Raw genomic sequence first — 21,058 nt, forward strand, 5'->3', positions numbered from 1 at the left:
AAAAAAAAAACTTAAGAACGTTCAAAATTATCATAAGCCATTCAAGAACAACCTTCGACCATAAATATTCATATTCCATCGGAAATCGAAACATTTGCTTAATGTATCTCGAATATTCTATCACTTTTCTAAATAATATAAAAGAAATAAAGGGGTTTTAAAATTCACTGTCGAGTTAAAACGAATACAATTTACCTGAGAATAATTGTATTACGTTTCAACGAAAAACACCTGAACTCTATCGCTGTACTGTTATTGTATTTTATAAGTAATACAAAAGTAAAAGGACAGTAACTGAAAATGCTTTAAAGTTTTTCATCCTTTTAACACTTTACGAGTATATATACTTCTTTGTATGACTGTAAATAAAGTTCATTTTTATAATTTATGTACACCTTATAATGAAAAGTAGATTAAACAATCGTATTGAACGTGAATCTAATCAGTTCCTTCCATTATATATCAGCCTTCCCTTATTTACTCCATTACTAATGTTCAAGGGGTTGGCTCTTATTTATGAGGGCCGCAGACACGCTTCCATCCGCCTCGCCCCTGCCATATAAATTGCCGACTGACAGTGTTTTACTTTATTTTTAACTGTTTTAATAAAACCCAACTTGAAGCGATACGAAAAATCTTTTACAATCACGACGAGTTCTACCAAGTTTAACCATAAAATTGAAATGAATATTTTGTTCGCATTTTTAATTATGAGCGAAAAATTTATATGACAAAAATTTATTATATTACGTCGACTATATCAAAACATATTTTTGCAAAAGTATTACGATCATTAAAATTTTATATTTTATTTTATATACACTTCACTTCACTTCACTTGCAGTCAACACTCGACTTTAGGTAATTGTATTTATTTCAATAGTAGTATAGTAAAGTCGTTATGCCAGACATTTAGTGATCATACTTTGAGGAATCTTCACGAATATACATATATATGTATGACATAACAATGGAAGTGGGATGTAATGTTTGTATTAATTAATTCATTGTAATGAGATCTAAGATTTTCGCGAGTTTTATTCATTTAAATGAAACAAATACTTTTCAGTAACCGAAACGTCGGGATTATGTAGTTTTTTAAAATAATAAAAAATCCGCGTAGTTTATCCGAAAAATATTAGTTTCATTTAAATAATTTATTGTATGTCTAATATATTTAAAAAAAAAACAATGATTTTCTGCTCTCTATAAAATTTTACTTAGATAAATTGCATGTTCATCCGTTTCTAAATTTTGTTCAAAATTTCTTAAAAAGGGATGTGACGTTACCGCTTTAAGGTATAATATGTACCACATGTGATTTTTCATAGTGATGTCGAGAAGGAAGAAATAAAAAAACATAGAAAGAAATAATATAGGACAACTAAGAAGAATCATATTTAAAATGTTTTTTTTATTCGAGGTTACAAAGTATCCCTTAATTTTTTTTAGAATCTGTTAAAAGCATTACAGACTATACGTTAGCTTTGTACCAATTTATTTAATTTCAGACACTCAGACATTTGAAAGAAGAAATGTTATTGTTTATGAGAAATAGCATGAGTTTTTATAGAATAATAATTAATATTGCATAATATCTTATTAATAATGAATTCTAAGTTTTTATGCCAATAAAACTCGGAGAAGCTCATTTTTGTATTTTTCATTCAGAGTAATTTTTGTTAGATACTTATCTCCCAATCATTTAAATATCTCCAAGTCTCTTATCATATAAGGAAACTGTTAAGGCTATTGCAACTATTATTATTGTTTGAACAAGTTATTGATAAGGACCCTAGAATTTTGCGTACCCTATTATATATTATATTCCAACAATTCCAGGAGACCTTTACTAAGTTGTATCGAATAGAAACTTGTTAATTGATCTTAGGAATCGCAAACAAAACAAAGTTTCAGAAGTTACATCAAAATACGTCAGAACAAGTTAAGTATATAACAATAAAACTGATATTTTTCAGCAAAAAAGTAACCGAAACGTCGGGATATGTAGTTTTTAAAATAATAAAACACGCGTAGTAAATCCAAAAAATACTAGTTTTATTTTAATGAATATTCGCGAAAGTCTTAGATCTCATTAACTCTCATACAATGGATATTGCATATTTGTTATTAATGCTCAGAAAGACTGCCAGCCATATCAATTCAAATTCACTTTTAACTTTATATTATATATCTACATTATTGGCACTTACTGTGCTAATGTTCCTGCACAGTTAGTTTTATTTTAATTAAAAAATATAACGAATCATTATACAAAATAACCTTGTGTAAATAAATTTATTTCTAGACAGGACTTACCAAAAACATCGATGCAGCCAATCTGCCAGGTCATGGTTGGCTGCGTATTTATCTGACACATGTAACAGCCTCTATCCTCAGCTCTTAAAGGTCTTATTCGAAGTTGCCACGTGCGTGGAGCGTCAAGACTAACCGCATACCTCGAGCCAAGGACAGCCCGTTCATGCATTGTTAAAACCGTTTGATCCTCTGCACGAAGCCATCCCACCTGGGGAAAAGAATATCTGATTAGCCAAAATAAAAAATAATTCTTGTTTCAAACCGTTCATTTTACTGCCAAAAACTAACATATTATAATTTCATGAAAATTTTTATCAAAACGATGAAGCAAAGCAAATAGAAATATTGTAGAGATGTTCTTTTCATTTTCATTAATACTTATTTGAAAGTCATTTTTATTTTTATTTGAGGTAAAAATATACTCGGAAATGACTCACAAAACATTCCGAACTATGTACCAATTGTTTAAAATCCATTACACGTAGTTTTGTTACGCCAGATGCCTACAACATAATACATAAAAATCAGCAGCACCGAAGCTTGCTTGCTTGATTCGTGTATTTTAATACCAAACACTATGATTTACAGATGAAACAATAATAGACAACAAACATATATTTTGAAAAAAAAAAAAACGATTCAATTACATACATAAACTCTATCCCCATATTTTTTTAAATATTAAATTGTCGTATTTAAAGAAAATTTAAGAACAACAATTCAATATCCACGTATGCATAAAAATTTATAACATTTAACATTTCCTACGCATTATATGTCTTTATTAACACATATACCATCCAGACATATCTATTCCAGAAGAGTCAGACACCCGTGACATTCACGTGAAGAACAAAAAATCAATCTCACGTTATAATAACTCTGACAGTTTGTCATAATCGAATTTCGTTCGGAGTATTTCATATCATTTCCTTATTTCAGCGTATTATTTGTCGTTGTATTGCTTAAGACCTCCATCTGAGTATCGGAATAATTCTAACAGCTGATGTTCTATTAAAGCTAAGCTTCTGTATATCGGTCAATGAATATATATCAGTATTTAGAATTAATGTTAATAACTATTACTGATACTAGTTCAGATATAATTCTGGTTTAACATTAACAGCAATACTAATACTTTTTGCTATTCAAAATTAATTTGTATTTATATTTTACTACACGATTTTTAAGTTATTAAACTTTCTTTATAATACAATGTATACTTTACCTATTACAGCTTAAATATAGGAATCTTTTTTTAAAATAAATAGCAAATCTATACAATAGTCAATTGACCTATTTATTTCTAATCTGTACGGAGTTGTGATGCCGAGCTTTCTTTGTTACCTTTCTGTTGCTGATTCCTTTTGTTTTTTTTTTTTTCTCAGATTAGTCGCTTTTGTTGTGCCGTCTTATTGTTTATTATGGACCCTAATTCAACGCCGTGATTGAGGTCTGATGTGACAATGACCGGGTTACATTGTTTTTGCTTAATTAACTTTGAGCTTGTCTTGTTAATTGATTTCTGGTTTGGAACAGAAATGATAAAGTTTTTGTATTTATGTAATTAAATTATTAAAATTTAACTGTCATTTATGTGTAGTTTAATTTTGTTTTTTAATTTATAACTTTATTTATATAGTTATGACTCTCAACCGAACCCAGCCTATATGTTCCTTTTCGTTTGTATTCAAAGTCATCTACAAAGTTATTCCATTTAACATCAACATCCTAAAATTTAAATGGGTGGAGAGATTTGGGACGATGTTTACTCTCAAGTACAGCTGTTTAAGCTAGTAGTGGTCACACTTACAAACTATTCAAGTGCGAAATAATTGTTCGGTTTCTAAGTTTGTCAACGAAACAAAATTGTATCGTGTGTTTTAAAGCTTTTATAATAGTTTTTATATTTTTGTAATGTATTGACTTATTTAATTTTTTTTTTCGTTTAGAAGTAAAAATAATATCGTAAAAAATTTTGCGTTGTGTTAGAAGCAAATTTTAGATTCAAAAACCATTTTTAGTTTTGAGCATCTTAAAAAAGTTTTACATTTCATAGAAAAAATAAATATTGATTAAATTTGTTTTGTACAAAATACTTTTTTTTATGAACTTTAACTTACATCGAGATGATTATAAATAAAATGAAACATCAATAGAGTTTGTCAGCTCTCTTAATTACTTTCGTATTGATCGAATTGTCTTAAATCGCCTACTCCATTTCGACAATTAGGAAAAATAACTGACTGAATTCAAAGTATTGGAGATCGGCTCCCTTTTTGGCTCATGTTAACAACAATCACAAAATAGACAAATTTTAAATGAAATATAGACGATTGTGTACCTAGAAGACGATATCGTTGTAGTTCTCTTAAATGTCCAACAAATCTTCAGGAAATACGAGCATGACGTCGGATCGTCTGTCATTTGTGTAAATTGAATAAACTCAATTCGATCCGCACACCCGCAAGCCTCAAACAATGTTATGGCAACATTTGTATTTTCATTGTCAATGAACATCGCTTGATCCTTAATCACTTATTACATGAAATGAAAAAAAATTATTCATTTTTATTCGTAATATAAAACCGCAGTCAGATTTTTCTATTCATGAAAATTTTAAATTAAATATTAGTGTACAGAAAATACTTTGAGAGAAAATAATTAACCGCTTTTGAAAAACGTGAATTTTACGCAGATTGAAACATCGAGAAAGTTGTTAGGTACTAGGAACTAAAATACCACCCCAATTAGTCTTCTCAGTAAAAAAAAAATCAGTTTTACATAAATTATATCTTGTACATTATATACTTACAGAAATGTCAGTTGAAAGATGAATAATTAATATTGTAAGGAATAACAAAATAATAAAAAAAAAAGTATTTAGAAACTTTTTGAGTCTTTTTTATTCTTTGTTTCTAACATATAGATTTTGCAGTTTCCACTTAAATCAAACCGTAGAGATATGACTGGAATGTTATAAGTCAACTCAGACTTGAGGTGACATTGTGTTAGTCACGCGGAGTTAACTAAGCAATAACTAACAAGTAACAAGTAAATGTTAAATAAAGTCGCCTACTCGCCTCGCTATTCACTAACATGCCACGTACATACATAGCGTAAATGTTTGACTTGTTTAAACGCGTTGTTTATTGGTTTACGACAAACCGATCGGTTAAAAATATAACATTTCTGTAATGTACTTATGTTAACATAACTTTAAAATCTATCAACGTTATGAAATTTTTCAAATTATAATTCCAATAATTATCAAGTAAAAATATAGGTGATTGATCTCATTTTTAAAGTGGTGTTTCTGACAAAATGATCCTGTAAATAAGATATCCTTAAACGATTGGCAACTAGTATTCTATTTTCAAAAATTCATACTGCTAAGCTAGTTCGACATTAAAATATTATTATTGATGAAATTGCTTCTAGAGTGGACCAATAACCGAATCAAATCTACATTCTTGGAAACAAAGCAAATAAGAAAATAACTGGACCGCTCGGTCTATTTCACGTTTTATTCCCATTCAAAGCTGGAACGAGAACTCATTAGGCATTTCCTAAAAATAGGGAAGCTCTCAATTTGCTACGAATATTTTCAAAAAGCAACTCGTCAACTCAATGTTGTTTTCTCTGTCATTTTTTATTACACAGGTAAAAAGACGGGACGTTAATTTTTATAACACGCTCTATAAATAAATTATGTTAGTTTTATCAAAAAATATATATTTATTAAATGCGTTAAATAATTCAATAAACGTTTTATTAAAAAAAAAATCACAAAAACATTAAAATGAAACTAGTATTTTTGGGATGAACTACGCGTGATTTCTTTTTGTAAAAAACTACATACTCTCGACGTTTCGGTTACTTTTCAGCAACCGTGATCGTTTTTTACAAAAATAAATCACGCGTAGTTCATCCGAAAAATACTAGTTTCATTTAAATGAATACTCGCGAAAATCTTAAATCTCATTACAAAAACATTAATTAATGATTCGAACCTGAAATTATTGGAATACCACATTCTTGTAAATTTACTTACGTAGATATCGTGACCTGAGTCGAGTAAGTAAATCAGTCATTTTACATACATATTAAGCCGTCACATCAAACAGATGTGTCATATTTTATGTTGTCTTACGAAGATGTAAATTTTTTTCTCTCTCAGCATACATTGATAAAAAAAACATTAAATTTACTTGTTTAATTTGATCATAGTCAAACCAATTATTTTAAAAGAAAATTATATATTGGTGCTTGATGCTTGATGCTTGATGCTTGATGCTTGATGCTTGATGCTTGATGCTTGATGCTTGATGCTTGATGCTTGATGCTTGATGCTTGATGCTTGATGCTTGGTGCTTGATGCTTGGTGCTTGATGCTTGGTGCTTGATGCTTGGTGCTATACTTGCATATCGAAGGTTAAGGTTTTATTACCGACAAAAGTTTTGATAGCTTTTATAATAATTCTATTCACTATAATGTGTTCAAATGCATCATACTTACTGCTTGTAGCAAAAAGTAAGTCTGATACTTAAAGCGGAACTATTATTTAGTGTTTCTTCTAGTTGTTACAAATCGTTATCACACATCTCAGTAATGATGAAGCTCGCAGTTCCCTTCAGTAATAGCTGGCATAAAGTCAATCTTGACCATTAAATTTATAACGATACCAAATCATATAGCCAACAAACAATACACAAACCGCGAGGTGAAATATTAGGTTTTTGTATATGAATACTGAATTTTTTCAAAGGAAATATCCGTTTTAATATTTAACACGACCTAAAAAAGCAATATTTATAACATAGGGAATGTAATAGCAAACGTTTTATTATTTAATGTTTGCTGAACATTTAATTGCTTCATTTGACGCGTAATCAAAGCTCAACTGGCGAAATAACGTTATCGTTTTGTTTCAGAAAAAATATATTCCAACATTTATTAGAAAATCGTTAATAAATTCGGATTGTTTTATGTTGGATCACATGCCTCATTACCATTTATATTATTTTCGACAATACTATCCTGTTATTTAATGAATAAAAATATACCAAAAAATACACTCTTATTTCGTTATAAACGACAAAATCTTTCATTTTATATAAAAATAATTTTATATCCAGTCAAAAAATATTATTCTTTTATTGTAGTTATGTCGTAATATTAAATCATATTAAGTATTATACGATAAGGAGGGAAGAAAATATTTAAGTAGTATGTATTTTGTCAATTTTTTCTAACTGGTGTAAGCATGTGTACGTGTACACAATATTTTTATAGCCATACAAGGGTTAAGCAAAACATTGACTTGGACTGTTAAATTAATTCAATATTGTTACAACTCACTATAAAATAATGAAGACTCCAAGTCTTTATTAATAAAGTTTTTCTTTGCTTACAGCGTTTAAATTACTTTTGTTTATAAATAAATTTATCTTTTAAAATTATTCTCAAGCTCTATAGTCCTATAAAATTTGTTATTTATTATATTATTCGAGAGGTCTGTTAATATTTATATAATTTTATTACAGCGTCGAAATACGCCATATTGACTTTGAAGTGTTTTTTGTATAAACAATCAAAATCATAACATGAGTTCGTAATGACACAGTGTCAGAATATTTTAAGTTTTTAATGGTAGGGGCAAAAATTTTAAAAATTCAGATACACATTAATTACATATAAAATTATAAAGCTGGTCTATTATTATATTTATTTTTAGGTCTTTGGAAGAATTTTAAGAGTCATAAGTCATTCCAGTCCGTGTAAAAATCTAAGAGTTTCTCCTTTAAACGTTTCATTAGCCGTTTTTTTTTTTCTTTATGTGGAATATTTATATAAAATCTGATGTACTCAAAATTTTCTAGAATTTAGTTTCTAAGCCATGACTTTTATTATAAGCTTAATAAAAAACTAAATATCATAATATTAAATTGGTTTATAGAGAATGAAATGAAACATTTCTACGTTTCCCATAACATATTCATGGCGTTAATCAATAAAATCGTTTTATATGAACATTATATTTAAAAAATATCAGCTCCTAATCTTTCATGACAAGTAATTAGTGCTAAGGCTATCAGTGCTGTAACTTCGTTTAGTTCTAAATAAACAGAATTTATCTACAAACAAAAATAATTATATATTTAAATTTAATTTAATAATTGATTATTATTCTGTTTAATTTAAAGATGACTAAACTTTAAAGTTATTATGGATATCACGTGACTTACCCATAAACAAGCTAAAGCACTAATTTTATACCAAAAGTTTTAATTACAATGAAAATAATAATCGGACGAGAATATAAACTAGCAGCCTCCACAGCAATTAGTGGCCCTCGCCTGGTACTATTTTTAGATACAACGTAGATTAACAATGCCTCAAATATAAATGATGGAAGGTACGTTGACATCAAAGAGAGCTTATAGGGAAACAGTAATCTATTTTATTGATCAGTCTGTTGTTAATGTCAGGGCATGAGTTGTTAATTATGCATGTAATTGATTGAAGAAATATATATACGAATGTTACCACATGTGATGTTAAGCCTAATGTTACCACTGAACTGTATTTCAAATAAAATTCAATGACACTTTGGAATGTTTGAAAATAATTAAAAACTATTAGCTTTGTGAAGAAAAAGTTAATTTTATTCAATAAAATACAATTAAGAAATTTTTATTTAAAATAAGAGCTTAAGGATTAGGTAAACTTAATGTTTTATTATGTACATATATACTAACTTTGTGTTTCCCAAGGTTTGTCACAGCGCAGCCTAAAACAGCTTCTCGTCCTAAGAAAAACGTATGATTGCCGATAGGACGTTCAAAGGCTGGTTCTTCAAATATTTTTTTTGTTGTTTGTGAATCTGAAACAATCAATTATAATACAATATAAATAGCTCTTCATTTTATTAAAAAAAGGCAATATATTTGCAAAATTTTAAAATATGGTCATTTTTTCAGTTCAAAGAATATTATTTTTAGTTTGATGTTGTATTTTAAATTATTTGTGAAAAAAGAAATATTTCGTTTTATTTTTCCGAATCTGAATTATCGAATCTATCATTTATATGAGTTTTTTGGAGTTAAATCTCTTTAGCAAATGGATTCTCATTCGATCCCTTTACATAACCGAACTCTGTAAACATTAAAATGCGCCACATGAATATGCATCATCACGAAACATGATGATATCATACCAATTACGCCGACATATTTGTAATATTAAATCTTAAATAAATAAAAAAAAAACAATTAATAAACCATACTTATATTGATATACTTAAAAATTATTAATAAGAGTAAAGAAAGAAACAGTTACGGGAACTGAATTCCTTATAGACCAGACCGCGGTCTATTTGACTGGCTGTTTGAAAACGCTTTAATTTTCATGGATACTGTCGAGTTTTGGGCTTTCTTGCAAAATTAATATTTCACATCTAATTCCCCGCGGAGGCTGCAGGTCATATTAAAATTAGATGAAAACATTATGTTTGTTAGAAATTTCACTCAAGTTGATGCTCTTAAAATTACGCCGGTTGAATTAAAAAAAATATAAATTTGTCATATTTTTACTTTCATTTCAGTAGTAATTAGTGTCATAAAGCAGTGAGGGGACTCGCTTCATAAATATTTTTGGATATTTTGGGTAAGAAACAGTTTATTGAGGTAAAATAAAATTTTGTTGAAAATTGTGATTTTTTTATAATAAACAAGACAAAATGATTAATAGTTTTAATTGCCAATTAGCTAATTGGTCATTAAAAAATGTGGCTTAGGGATAAAAACTTAAATTTTTTTCATGTATATAAATTTTTAGTTGAAATTTAATTTGACAATTTATTTAGACATAGAAGAAGTGTTATTGAAGAGTTGTAAAGAGTTATTATAAAGAATTACGACGCATCGGAAAGTTTATCTAGAAGGTACTTAAAAAAACGACAGGAGGTAATTAAAAAAATATAATAAAACCAATGATTTTGATTTTCGAATTAGGAAGTAATTCGGAATGAGGAGAGTTCATTGCAAAATAACAAAACAATCAGAAAAAATATTATAGCACTATGACGAACAGTCTGTTGTTGCTATGTTTACTATAATGTTAAAAGTTAAATACAAACTTAAACTCTTTCGGGGCGGTAACTAGGGCAGCTAGTTCTTAACAAGCATGAGTAAAAGTCACTCATCCTTATTACTCAACCATAACACTGAAGGGAATTTAATATAGTTTTATTCACTGTAACTAAAATTCCATTACACAAATTCCTTAAAGCAAGGATATGGCTTATATTGTAAAGGATTTGATTCTAATACTTTTATATTGTTTAATCTATAATGGACTTTACGAACTAAGTTTTAAGAGTTAATATTGTTTCACTAACTTCAGCCGTATAACTTACTTTGTTGTATCCCCTTTGTCATTACTGTCACTAAGTTTTAAAGTCAGCTTTCTATTGTATATAGAAATATACGTTTTTTTTACAAAATGGCTGATTTATTTAAATATTATATAGCAACTTATTTAATAGTTCTAATTAAATTATCATTCTAAGTGTAATCGAAATGAAGGCAATATTTTTTTCTTGTTTCTTGCTTCATACCTTATCATATGTATGAAGGCTTATAAAATAATATTTGTTCAAAGAATAATAAGTTCTCATACAGCATATTCTTAAAATAAGTGTAGATTTTAGTATCGTGTAAATCACAAGAAGTCAGGAAAATAATTATAGAGGGATTTTGCTTTTTTATGTGTAAAATTAATTTATGATCACAGGAATCACAAAAAATTAACCAACTTTGTACAAAATAAAAACAAAAAATATCATTTTCATTCAATCATTCCAAAAAAAAAAAAAACAATGTCAGAAATATTATTTGGTATAATAATAGATTCTTTTAAGGCGACAGGAAGTTTCAAAATATTAATGTCAAAGCCGTTCCAAAAATTAATTTCCCGATAATATTTATGAAATTGAATAAAAAAGGTCGACAGTCGAAGGAGGTTTTATTGTAGCAAAATTGTCACACGAAGGTAGCGGGGACTGTTAGCACCTGTCACCGAATGCTAATGCGTTCTTGCGCCCTGGACTAGATCAATAACCGCCATACTATTTTTCTGGACCTACTGGAATTATAAAATGGAACCTGATAAAGAATTTGATACCGATTCTCAGGTGGAAACCAAAATTTTATGACATAAATATAAATAAATATGTGTACGTATTTCGTTACTCTAAGAAAGAGACATATTTTTAATTTGTCCCTTAACTATTTAATAAAATATTTAACAAATACGAAACTGCTAATAAAAAATAAAATATTAAACCTTAATTTTTATATTCATGTAACTAAATCCTGATTGTATTATTGAAACTGGCTGCTCAACGCTTCACTTACTTCCTGTCACAGGGAATCAAGCGAACGAAATCGGTTTCATTTAAAAGTAGATTGAAACTATTTAAAAGGTTTCTAAGAAAGAGTTTTTTGTATTGATAAAATATTTAAATGCCAAGAAAAATATTATTAAATAAAATTTTATTTATATTTTATCATCTTTTTTAATAAAAATATTCAAGCCATATTCAAATACAAATTCCAGTATTGTACTTGATGCTTAATAGATAAATTTTAGCATTCCTGTAAACCGGACATAAAGTGTGTCGTGAGCATTAGTAGCTTATTGTTTTTTTATAAAAACAAATATGGACTTACATATATCCATTATAGTGTGTGTCTCACGATATATCTTTGATAAAAAGTACAAAAATTACTTTGTGAATTAATGATTTCTCAACAGGAATATAAACACTTATCTATCATATATGTAATGAGATCTAAGGCTTTCGCGAGTTTTATTCATTAAAATGAAATTAATATAGGTCGGATATACTACGCGGATTTTATTATTTTTAAACTACATAATCCCGATGTTTCGGTTACTTTTCTCTCAACCGTGACCACGGGCAGACGAGATCACGGTTGCTGAAAAGTAACCGAGACATCAGAATTATGTAGTTTTAAAATAATAAAATCCGCGTAGTATATACGAAATATATTAGTTTCATTTAAATATCATGCATGTATCTTAAAACCAAGGTATTCTTTTAAACTTTTAAATGTTCTAATTATAATAACTGAATAAAATTCACTTAATAAACAGTTACCTTTTCTATCTGATTATAAAATTCTTTAAAATCTCATCCAAGTTATGATATTAGAAAATTACTATTAGATTTCAACTGCGTCATCTCGGGCCGACTATTTTATTAGATTTAGAATAACGCCTCTAAGACCTTTTCATTTCAGCTCAAGTATTTATTTATTTAATTTAATGGCAATATTTAATAGTTATAATAAAAATATTAAACAAGCAAAAGCATCTTGTTCAATTATATTTCCTCGTGTTCGTTTTAATTTGTAAATAAAACTATTTTTATATATATATATATAAAAATGAATTTAATTGTTATGTTCGCGGATAAATATTCCGTATGCTGATTTTTATTTTATTTTTTCTTCATATAAAAACGTTGTATTTATGCAGTTATTAAATTAAGTTGGTTCGAATCAAGTACAAGGAAAATACATAGATATATAGAATTAATGTCTAAAGTTTCTATAAAAGACGCTTTATACATAAAATTAAAAAGTTGATGGTTGAACGTAATTATATTTTTTGTAATAACATTAATAAATTTTGCATAATATTTTTATAAATATATTAAGTAGGTATATAATATTTTATATATTTAAAATCTATGGAGTTATTAAATTAAAGAAGAGATTATGTAACTAGTTGTAAGTGTAAGCACCTAGTCGAATAGAATTGTAAACTTTGTAACTGTATTATATGCACATTGCATTGACTTGATGTCAAAATATTAATAATTCATTTAAAATTCTGGTTTCAAAAATATAACGTTATAATAAAAGTATCGCTATTTTGATTACGAGTTCGTGAAAGTATAGGTTTTAATAGATTTTACTTAAATAAATACATTATAAATAAGATTATGCATAATTAATGTATATTGAATGTATATATCAGACTGTGTTTGTGAGTTGACATTAAAGATTAGTTTTAAACCATTTCGCTCCTATTTGGATGAATCGGGTCCTTATATTAACACACTTTACTGAAGAGTAATAAAATTTTATATCAACGAAACAATGCTACAATGACGAAAAATAAAATTATGTACCAGTACATATCTTTTAAAGTGCCATACTGTTCCGTGTTTATAAAAAGCTCTCATACAGAATCAGTAGATGACAGAATAATATATGATTAAAAAATATAAAAGTTAAGTAAATTGAAAAATATACATCATCAATAGTTGTGACACTTATTAAAATGGTTGGAGTCTGTCTACCTCAATACATTTAACAAAACGTGTGTAGGAAAATAAAATGTCATGTAAAATTTTGTAGAATATACATTATATTTCCTATTATAATAATGGATTTAAAAAGCTTAGGTATCTTATATAAGTGTAACGAAACTGAAAACAAATATAATCTCGAAATCAGGAAACCTGTGACGCCTTACATAGACATGCCGAAAAATTTGTTTACCATCCGTCAAATGTTTAGAAGCAAAAAAAGGTTCTATTCGTTTATGACGTTACTATTAATAGACGGTTTTAAAATTCCATTAACTTACCTTAACACGATATTGCTTTTTAACAAAGTTTATGATTCTGGATCAATGGAAAGTGCCCAATAAGTTTGGTTTCCTTGCGAGCGCCAAAATAAACGGAGCATTAATCTTTAGGTGCCATTAACTTCGAACTTTGTTTTTTTACTGCAAAAGGTTGTGAGTATTTGTCATTCATTTTGGCAAAAATAGTTTCTTTATGTCCCATATTATAGCAGTTTTTAAACTTAATTACGTGAGAAAGCATTATTAGCACCTCCGTTCCCGGTGACGGCAGCTGTCTATTGTTTAATAAAAGATCCATACAACTTCATATTAAACATTAAATCATATTTTTTATATTAATAAAAATAAATAGAAGGATTTATTGCTATTCACAAAATAAACGAAGCCCTAACTTACATTATTTCGCCTTCTGATTTTACTTTTCATATATCATTTTCCTTTTTTCCTTTAAAGCCAATCACGAAAATTGTCCTTTAAAATACTCCCATACTTGTCATAGGTGATCCTAATATAATCAAATAGACTTTCCACTCTTTTATTGTATTAGAATATAAAACATAGCACAACTGTCTCGAGTTAAAACCTTTTTAATGTTGCAGCATCACCATTATAATTTAAATTTTTCGTTGAAAGTTTTCAACGGAATAAACAATCCTAAAATAGAAGTGTCCATGTAATATATTGAGTAGATACTATATTTCATTTAAGCCTTTTTAAAAAGCGTCACTAAATAGGCCAGTCAGATAATCAATTACTGTGGCCTAAAATACCATTTAATGTGCAAGGTTATAAGGCAACAGAGATTATTTTGATTCAAATATCTCCTCGTTTTGTTCGTTTAAAATAGCAAACGTTGGTTTTTCATGAATATATGTACATATGTTTGAACTGGTATTCGGCAAGTAGAAAATGTAACGTGAAATGTGGGACGTATAAAAGTTTACAGATTTTGAAAATAGAAAAGCAAAATATCTTAGCTGGATATTGCTATATTTTCCTTGGAGTCCCAAATGTGCCATTTCATAGGTGAGTTATATGAAACGTGTGACCAATGCGCGATAGTTTTGATCATTTATAATGTTATGAACGTCATTTGTCGGTAACATTGCCGTCGGTCTACCGGATCTACTGTGTACTGTACGGCAGGGTTGTACCTATCGTAGACCATAGAATAAAATCTTCATATTACGCTTCCATAATCATATATCACTCTTATTTAAATCGCTGGCTGAGTAATTAAAATTAATAACTATAGTAATTAAAATAATTAATAGTAACGATAAATTATTATGTAAGTTAAATTTCTGCGTTTTATTAATCGTTTATCGTAATGAGTTATAAATTTAATTAAGTATAGCAATTAAAACAACTGTTGGTTTTCTGGTTTTGCCATCTGTTGTAGAGATGTGGCGGAGAAAATTCTTAGGAGGTTTATATCGTAAATAACTCTGAGTGTTTTTATTATGAATTTTTAAAGCGGTTCATTTATTAAAAGCTTTATATTGAACCATTTTAGTTTTTTAAGAAGAGTCAGTACTAACGGGTTGCGTAAAATATAATATTCTTTGGAGTGAATATTCTGGAACATCTGGCACCCAAGTATGCAAATTGTTCTAGGTCACCGGCTCCCAGATTCTCTTGCCATCGGAAGCTTTTGTTTTTGAATATCTAGTGTTTTTAAATATACATAATTGAAATGTATATCCATTGATATAAAACAAGTTTCTTTTTTTATTTTACGTTTATGTTTTTTTTAATTTTATGAGCAAATGTTACAACTTTTACTCCACTATGCGCTACCTACCATTTATTATAATGTTCGCCGGCATAAAAATCTCATTTTTTATTGAAAGATAATCTACGTTTTTCTTACTGAACCCACAAAAAAAAAAATAAGACAGTTTTTTTTTATTCATAGCATTGGGATAGATGTTTAATGGTTTTAAACTTTAAGTGCTATAAATTCCATAACATATCAAATATTGGACCCCACTGTTAACTGCCATAAATCACGAGATATAGAATACATTTCACGGTCGTAATTCATCCGAATCGTATAAGTAATATATCATATGAAATTGTAAGTGCTCCTATATAGATATATTTGGAAAAAACATATAAATATTAATAGTTCGTTCAAAAGCTGTTTAATTAAAAAACAACGAATCTATATTCATTAACAGCTTATTAAAGTTATTTTGATTAATTCAATTGTTTTTACATTTATATCATATAATATACCTTTATATTTCCATTAACAAACATATGGAAAATGAGTGAAATAAAATTGAATGTAATCCTGCCAGTCGTCTAATGTGTATTCAAAAAATTAATTTATCAAAAGTATTTAATAATAAATTTAAAACGTCTATTATTTTCAAGGAATTTCTGTTGAATAAATTTATAGGAGGGTAGTTACAGAATTTTTTGGTCGAATGCGGTACAAATATTGTCATCTAATATAACCAGTTATTAAAGTCAGTAGCTTCAAGTAAAATTAAAGGTCTTCAATACACGTAATTTAACATCTATTAAATTAACGCGTAAGTTAAGCAAAGCTTTTTGTGAAGGCTAACGTCGTTCCCCCATTCGTTATAATCACGCTAAGTAAAATTTCGTGTTTAATGAAAAGCTTGAACGTGAGTGCTATTGTGAGTTATTAATTGTGTGTAAATAATTTAGAATATGTAAATAATGCCCATTTGTAATTGAATACATAAGTAATACTTTGGCGTTCACGACGAGAGCTTTAACTTAATATGTTGGATATATCTTTGATTTACACGAACGTTGTTCTCTTAGATATGAGATGTAATACTTGTGATTGAACCGTTTCAGAGCATGAGTTTTTATATTTAAAATAATTTTATGCTTATTATTTGAATATTTTTAAGGAATGAACGACACTTTTTTATGTAATACAATATCTTAACAATAATTTATAGTGATCTTATTCATACCCGTTACTTTTCTCGCTATCCAGTTTGATCTTTTAGACGATTTAGACGATAATAACAATTAAATTTAGACATAGCCGATGTCATTTCAGCAAAGCTTCTAAAGGTACGTTCATAAATAATACTATTTAAATAGTTTAAATCGGTAGTAGAAGCTCACTTATATAAATATCCGCATTTATTATGTGAATAGCATAAATCAAGTGACGGTATTTTAATATTTATTCTTATAGGTTTGTAAATTATTTGGTGTTAGAAGTAGTGGTTTAAGTATTTTAACATTATAGTCTCTAGGACTTCAATTCATCAGCGCCGCTTCATATATTTAGCCGCTAACACTTAACCACCTTATAACATGGCACCTAACAAAATTTCTCGCTAGCATCTTGATTTGTACATACTTTACATATATAGATCACATTCACAAGTATATAGACTATTAAACATCAAAGAAAGTAAGGCTCTTTAAGATACGGTGAGTATGACAAACTATCATTCCTAAAAATCATTTCTTTTTATATGAAAACAATCAAATAAATAAAATTAATGTCTATATTATAATAAAATATATTAAATGTCCGTCGTTTTCAATTTCATTACACGCTTTCTCGAAATACAGTCTCCATCTCTTCCCCTTTTTAATTATAAATTTTAGCTAAAACGTACGTCGAAGGTAACTTTTCGCCGCTCTTGCACTTAGACCTAAATTTCGTGAAAAAGACATGTGTTGCTTTCAATAAAAGTTTTGGAATTAAAAAACATAAATAATAATATTTTCATTGTAATTATACTGTCATTAAAGTTATTAGGCTATGAAAGTACGAAAACTGTTATGATTGTCACCATTATTGATTTCTCTGTTTATTTGAACGAAACGAAATTGCTTTATCGAATTTCGTGATTTTAAGACACATAAAAGTTTTCATCCCCTTGTCAACTTCAAGAGAAACAAACGGAGCATAAACAGCCCCATCTTTTGATTGCGTTGACCTTGAAATTTGGAGTTTTGACTTTAAGGAGTAACACGCTTGAATATGAGATACGCATATTTTGACTTGATTCATTTACAACTTCTTGGAAGATAAGTCCTACACGGACGAAACGATGGTTGATGATGATGAAATGATGATGGACAGAAATGTTTCCTCGTTTAAGTATTACGGAATAAACTAACTCCGATTTTTTAAGTAGTAAGTGCTATAAATTTTTCTAATACATTTGTTAGAACAAGTCTACTTTGAAATCCAGAAAGAACGCTTCAAAACATGTATATAAAGATGTCTGATGTTTAAATATTCCGAAAACTCTAACAATAAAACTGTCTTTTATAAATCTATAATAACTAACGTTAGTTTAAATTTCTTATAGCATTTATGTTATATTTATTTATGTAAAAATACAGCGGGGAGGTGTAATTCATTAATTAGATTTGTAATACAGCGACTACGACATACTGTATTAATTCACATTCATTTTGAACATTTTTCTTTTTTTAATATCTATTATATTGGTGAAAACAAAAAACATATAATAATAATTATGTTAAGACTAACTTATTTTAACTCCTAAAAAAGTCTATGACACAATTTGTATATCAAATATGAATGTATACCTATACATTTATATCTACATAGTGTCAAGGATTTCGATCAAATATGAAGTTGTGTAATTTGTAAAATTACGTCCTCATTAAAAGCCTACAAAGGTAAATTCAATATTTACTCAGGACGGTCTAACGGAGTTCAACTTACACTGGTCACGTAATATGTAGGACTGAGACAATATTAAAACACACAACTAAAGTGATAGGACATTCAGTAGTGGATTTATTTTAAATAATTGGTTATCAACTTCATTAATATAAATCAAGTATGTATATATGATACTTATATAATTATTTCTATGAATATCCTTCAGTATTATTAGGTATTTATTATTTACCAATCGTCGCTTATCAGTGACCTAAACGTCAAACGAAGCTTCAACAACTTAAGTAAATTCTGTTCCCGACATTGTTTTCCTTCTCCACCTTTTTCTAAACTGTACATTATTTACTCTGGTCATATTTAACTCTTTTTGCTTATATTATTCTTTAAGGCGTATTATAAATATTTAGAATTATTTTGTTATACATTTTCAGTATGTTTTTGGAGTTAGCAACGTTAATAAGCAATTTGAATAAAGTAATTAATTAACAACAAAGTTAACTGTGTGTACCTAAACGCGACGCATATTAAATCGGGATGTTTAAAAATGTATTATGTATGTACCTACTACATATTATGGAAGATAATTTTGAAATTTGCACGAGCGTTAGAAGTAATAATACTTTCCTGTAAAATACAAAAAAAAATTATCTTTCATAATTATATTTCTATTATAACTTGATTTAAAACAATACTAAATATGACGTCAACATAATCACAATAAATTTGTGTAAAGGATAGAAAAATCACAATAAATTATTTTTCTTTAGACGTAATAGAATAAAATAGTTTCGTTGAAGACTAGTGAATATTTTTTATATTTAAATGTATGTTTCTGTGTCGACTGCAGTAAGATATGCAAGAATCATGCGACATTTGTAAGGAGCGAATGTTAAGTGGACACGACATACTGTTGTTGTAGTAAAGTTTAAAGAAACAACAAAAGAATGTGTAATTATTAATGATTGATGCACTTGAGTTAGCAGAAATTTATGATAACTAAGTTTGATGTTATGTTAGAGCAAATTGACACAAATGAATGCAAAGCGAATTATTATCTTATCATAATAACTTAACGTACCCTTGAATGCCATTGTGGGCAGTAGTGCAAAAGCCTGCAGCATGGACCAAAAACAAGATCTCTCGCCTCTCATTCCGTCCACATCAACTATTCACACATCACCCGAAACAGTACATTTTCTGTCCGCGAGCACTCGCGCATTCATTTGTTACTCGGAACGGTTCATTTATTTTTCTCTACCTACATTTATTTTAAGTAAACTATCCCGATTCATGCACTGTAATGAATGTGATTTTGAGTGATTGGTACATTGCTATGACGTTCATATATTATTAAATTTGTATTTTATTTACATGAAATAAAAATCAGTTGATGTGAATGCAATAAAATTATTTATAATCAAAATTGACTTTTATATATCAAAGTTTTCACAAAACAAAGCGGATACCATTGAGTCGTTTCATTTCAGTCATTGTTTCGCTCCGAACAGATTGATTGTAACCAATTAGTTCATTGCTTTTTATAACCCATCCATTGTTTGTTTAAAATTTTTGCGATATTTCGAAATCTGTTGAATGCACATACTAGTTAATACATAGTTCTTGCTCTATTTTTATATCAAATTTATTGTTTTGTTACAATATACCATCAACTGCATCAAAAAGACAATGAAATTATTGTACATACTGGATTTCTTGATTACAGTTGGAGCAAACAAAATTTTTTTTCAAAATATCGATTAAAAATATTAAAAAAACATTAAACCATGACTGTATTTAATATTACGAAAGAATAATAAATCGTAAGTAAAATACAATATGTCGGTATCCAATCCTAATAATAATATTGAACACGGAAATAATCCACTTAGAACATTTCATTTATTCACTAACATCGCAACAAGTCACGACTTATCCGCACGCTACGTGAGCGTCCGATCTTCTCCGAGTCTCGTAGCACACTGAACACTCCGTAGCACACAGCTACGACACCGCTACGTACCGTCTACGTAACACCGCATGAAAAGGTTACCGCTCAAACGTTTAAACCTTGCGCCTTTGCATGAATAGGAATACGAATGTGTTTTGTTTCCTTTTCTCGGTGCTCTATTTTCGAAAACAAAGAGTGTTTGGATTTCCTTATGTAAAGGCTATTTTTTTTAAATACGCCGCAAGGGCTGACTTTTGTTTGGTATAAGACGTCTTGAGCTGTTGTCAGTTGCTTTGTTGGCGATTAAAAAAAATGTCGTTTTTTGTTGAACATTGTGTTGCTGCATTTTTTATTGAATAAAACTGTGTTCTGTGCAAACATTTCCGAGTTTGTTGCCTTGCAGGTTCAGTCAAATACGTTCTTGCATGTGCAGTGCATT

General features: G+C 28.4%; 1 protein-coding gene across 2 annotated transcripts in view; it reads right to left on the bottom strand.

Moving 5' to 3' along the window:
• Window positions 1-20,687, bottom strand: part of LOC116768100 (lachesin) — a 36,123-nt gene extending 15,436 nt beyond the window's left edge. The window contains exons 1-5 of one of the 2 annotated variants that reach the window (XM_032658737.2): window positions 20,583-20,638; window positions 20,138-20,257; window positions 19,750-19,966; window positions 9,082-9,206; window positions 2,320-2,527 (exon numbers count right to left, since the gene is read on the bottom strand). In XM_032658737.2, coding sequence (XP_032514628.1) covers window positions 2,320-2,527; window positions 9,082-9,206; window positions 19,750-19,822 — 406 coding nt within the window. In that variant the 5' untranslated portion in view covers window positions 19,823-19,966; window positions 20,138-20,257; window positions 20,583-20,638. Of the gene's footprint in view, window positions 1-2,319; window positions 2,528-9,081; window positions 9,207-19,749; window positions 19,967-20,137; window positions 20,258-20,582 lie in introns of both variants that reach the window. The other variant, XM_032658738.2, reaches the window with a different exon arrangement.
• Window positions 20,688-21,058: the final 371 nt, after the last annotated feature.

This window comes from Danaus plexippus, chromosome 19 (assembly GCF_018135715.1).
Source record: "Danaus plexippus chromosome 19, MEX_DaPlex, whole genome shotgun sequence".
NCBI lineage: Eukaryota > Metazoa > Arthropoda > Insecta > Lepidoptera > Nymphalidae > Danaus > Danaus plexippus.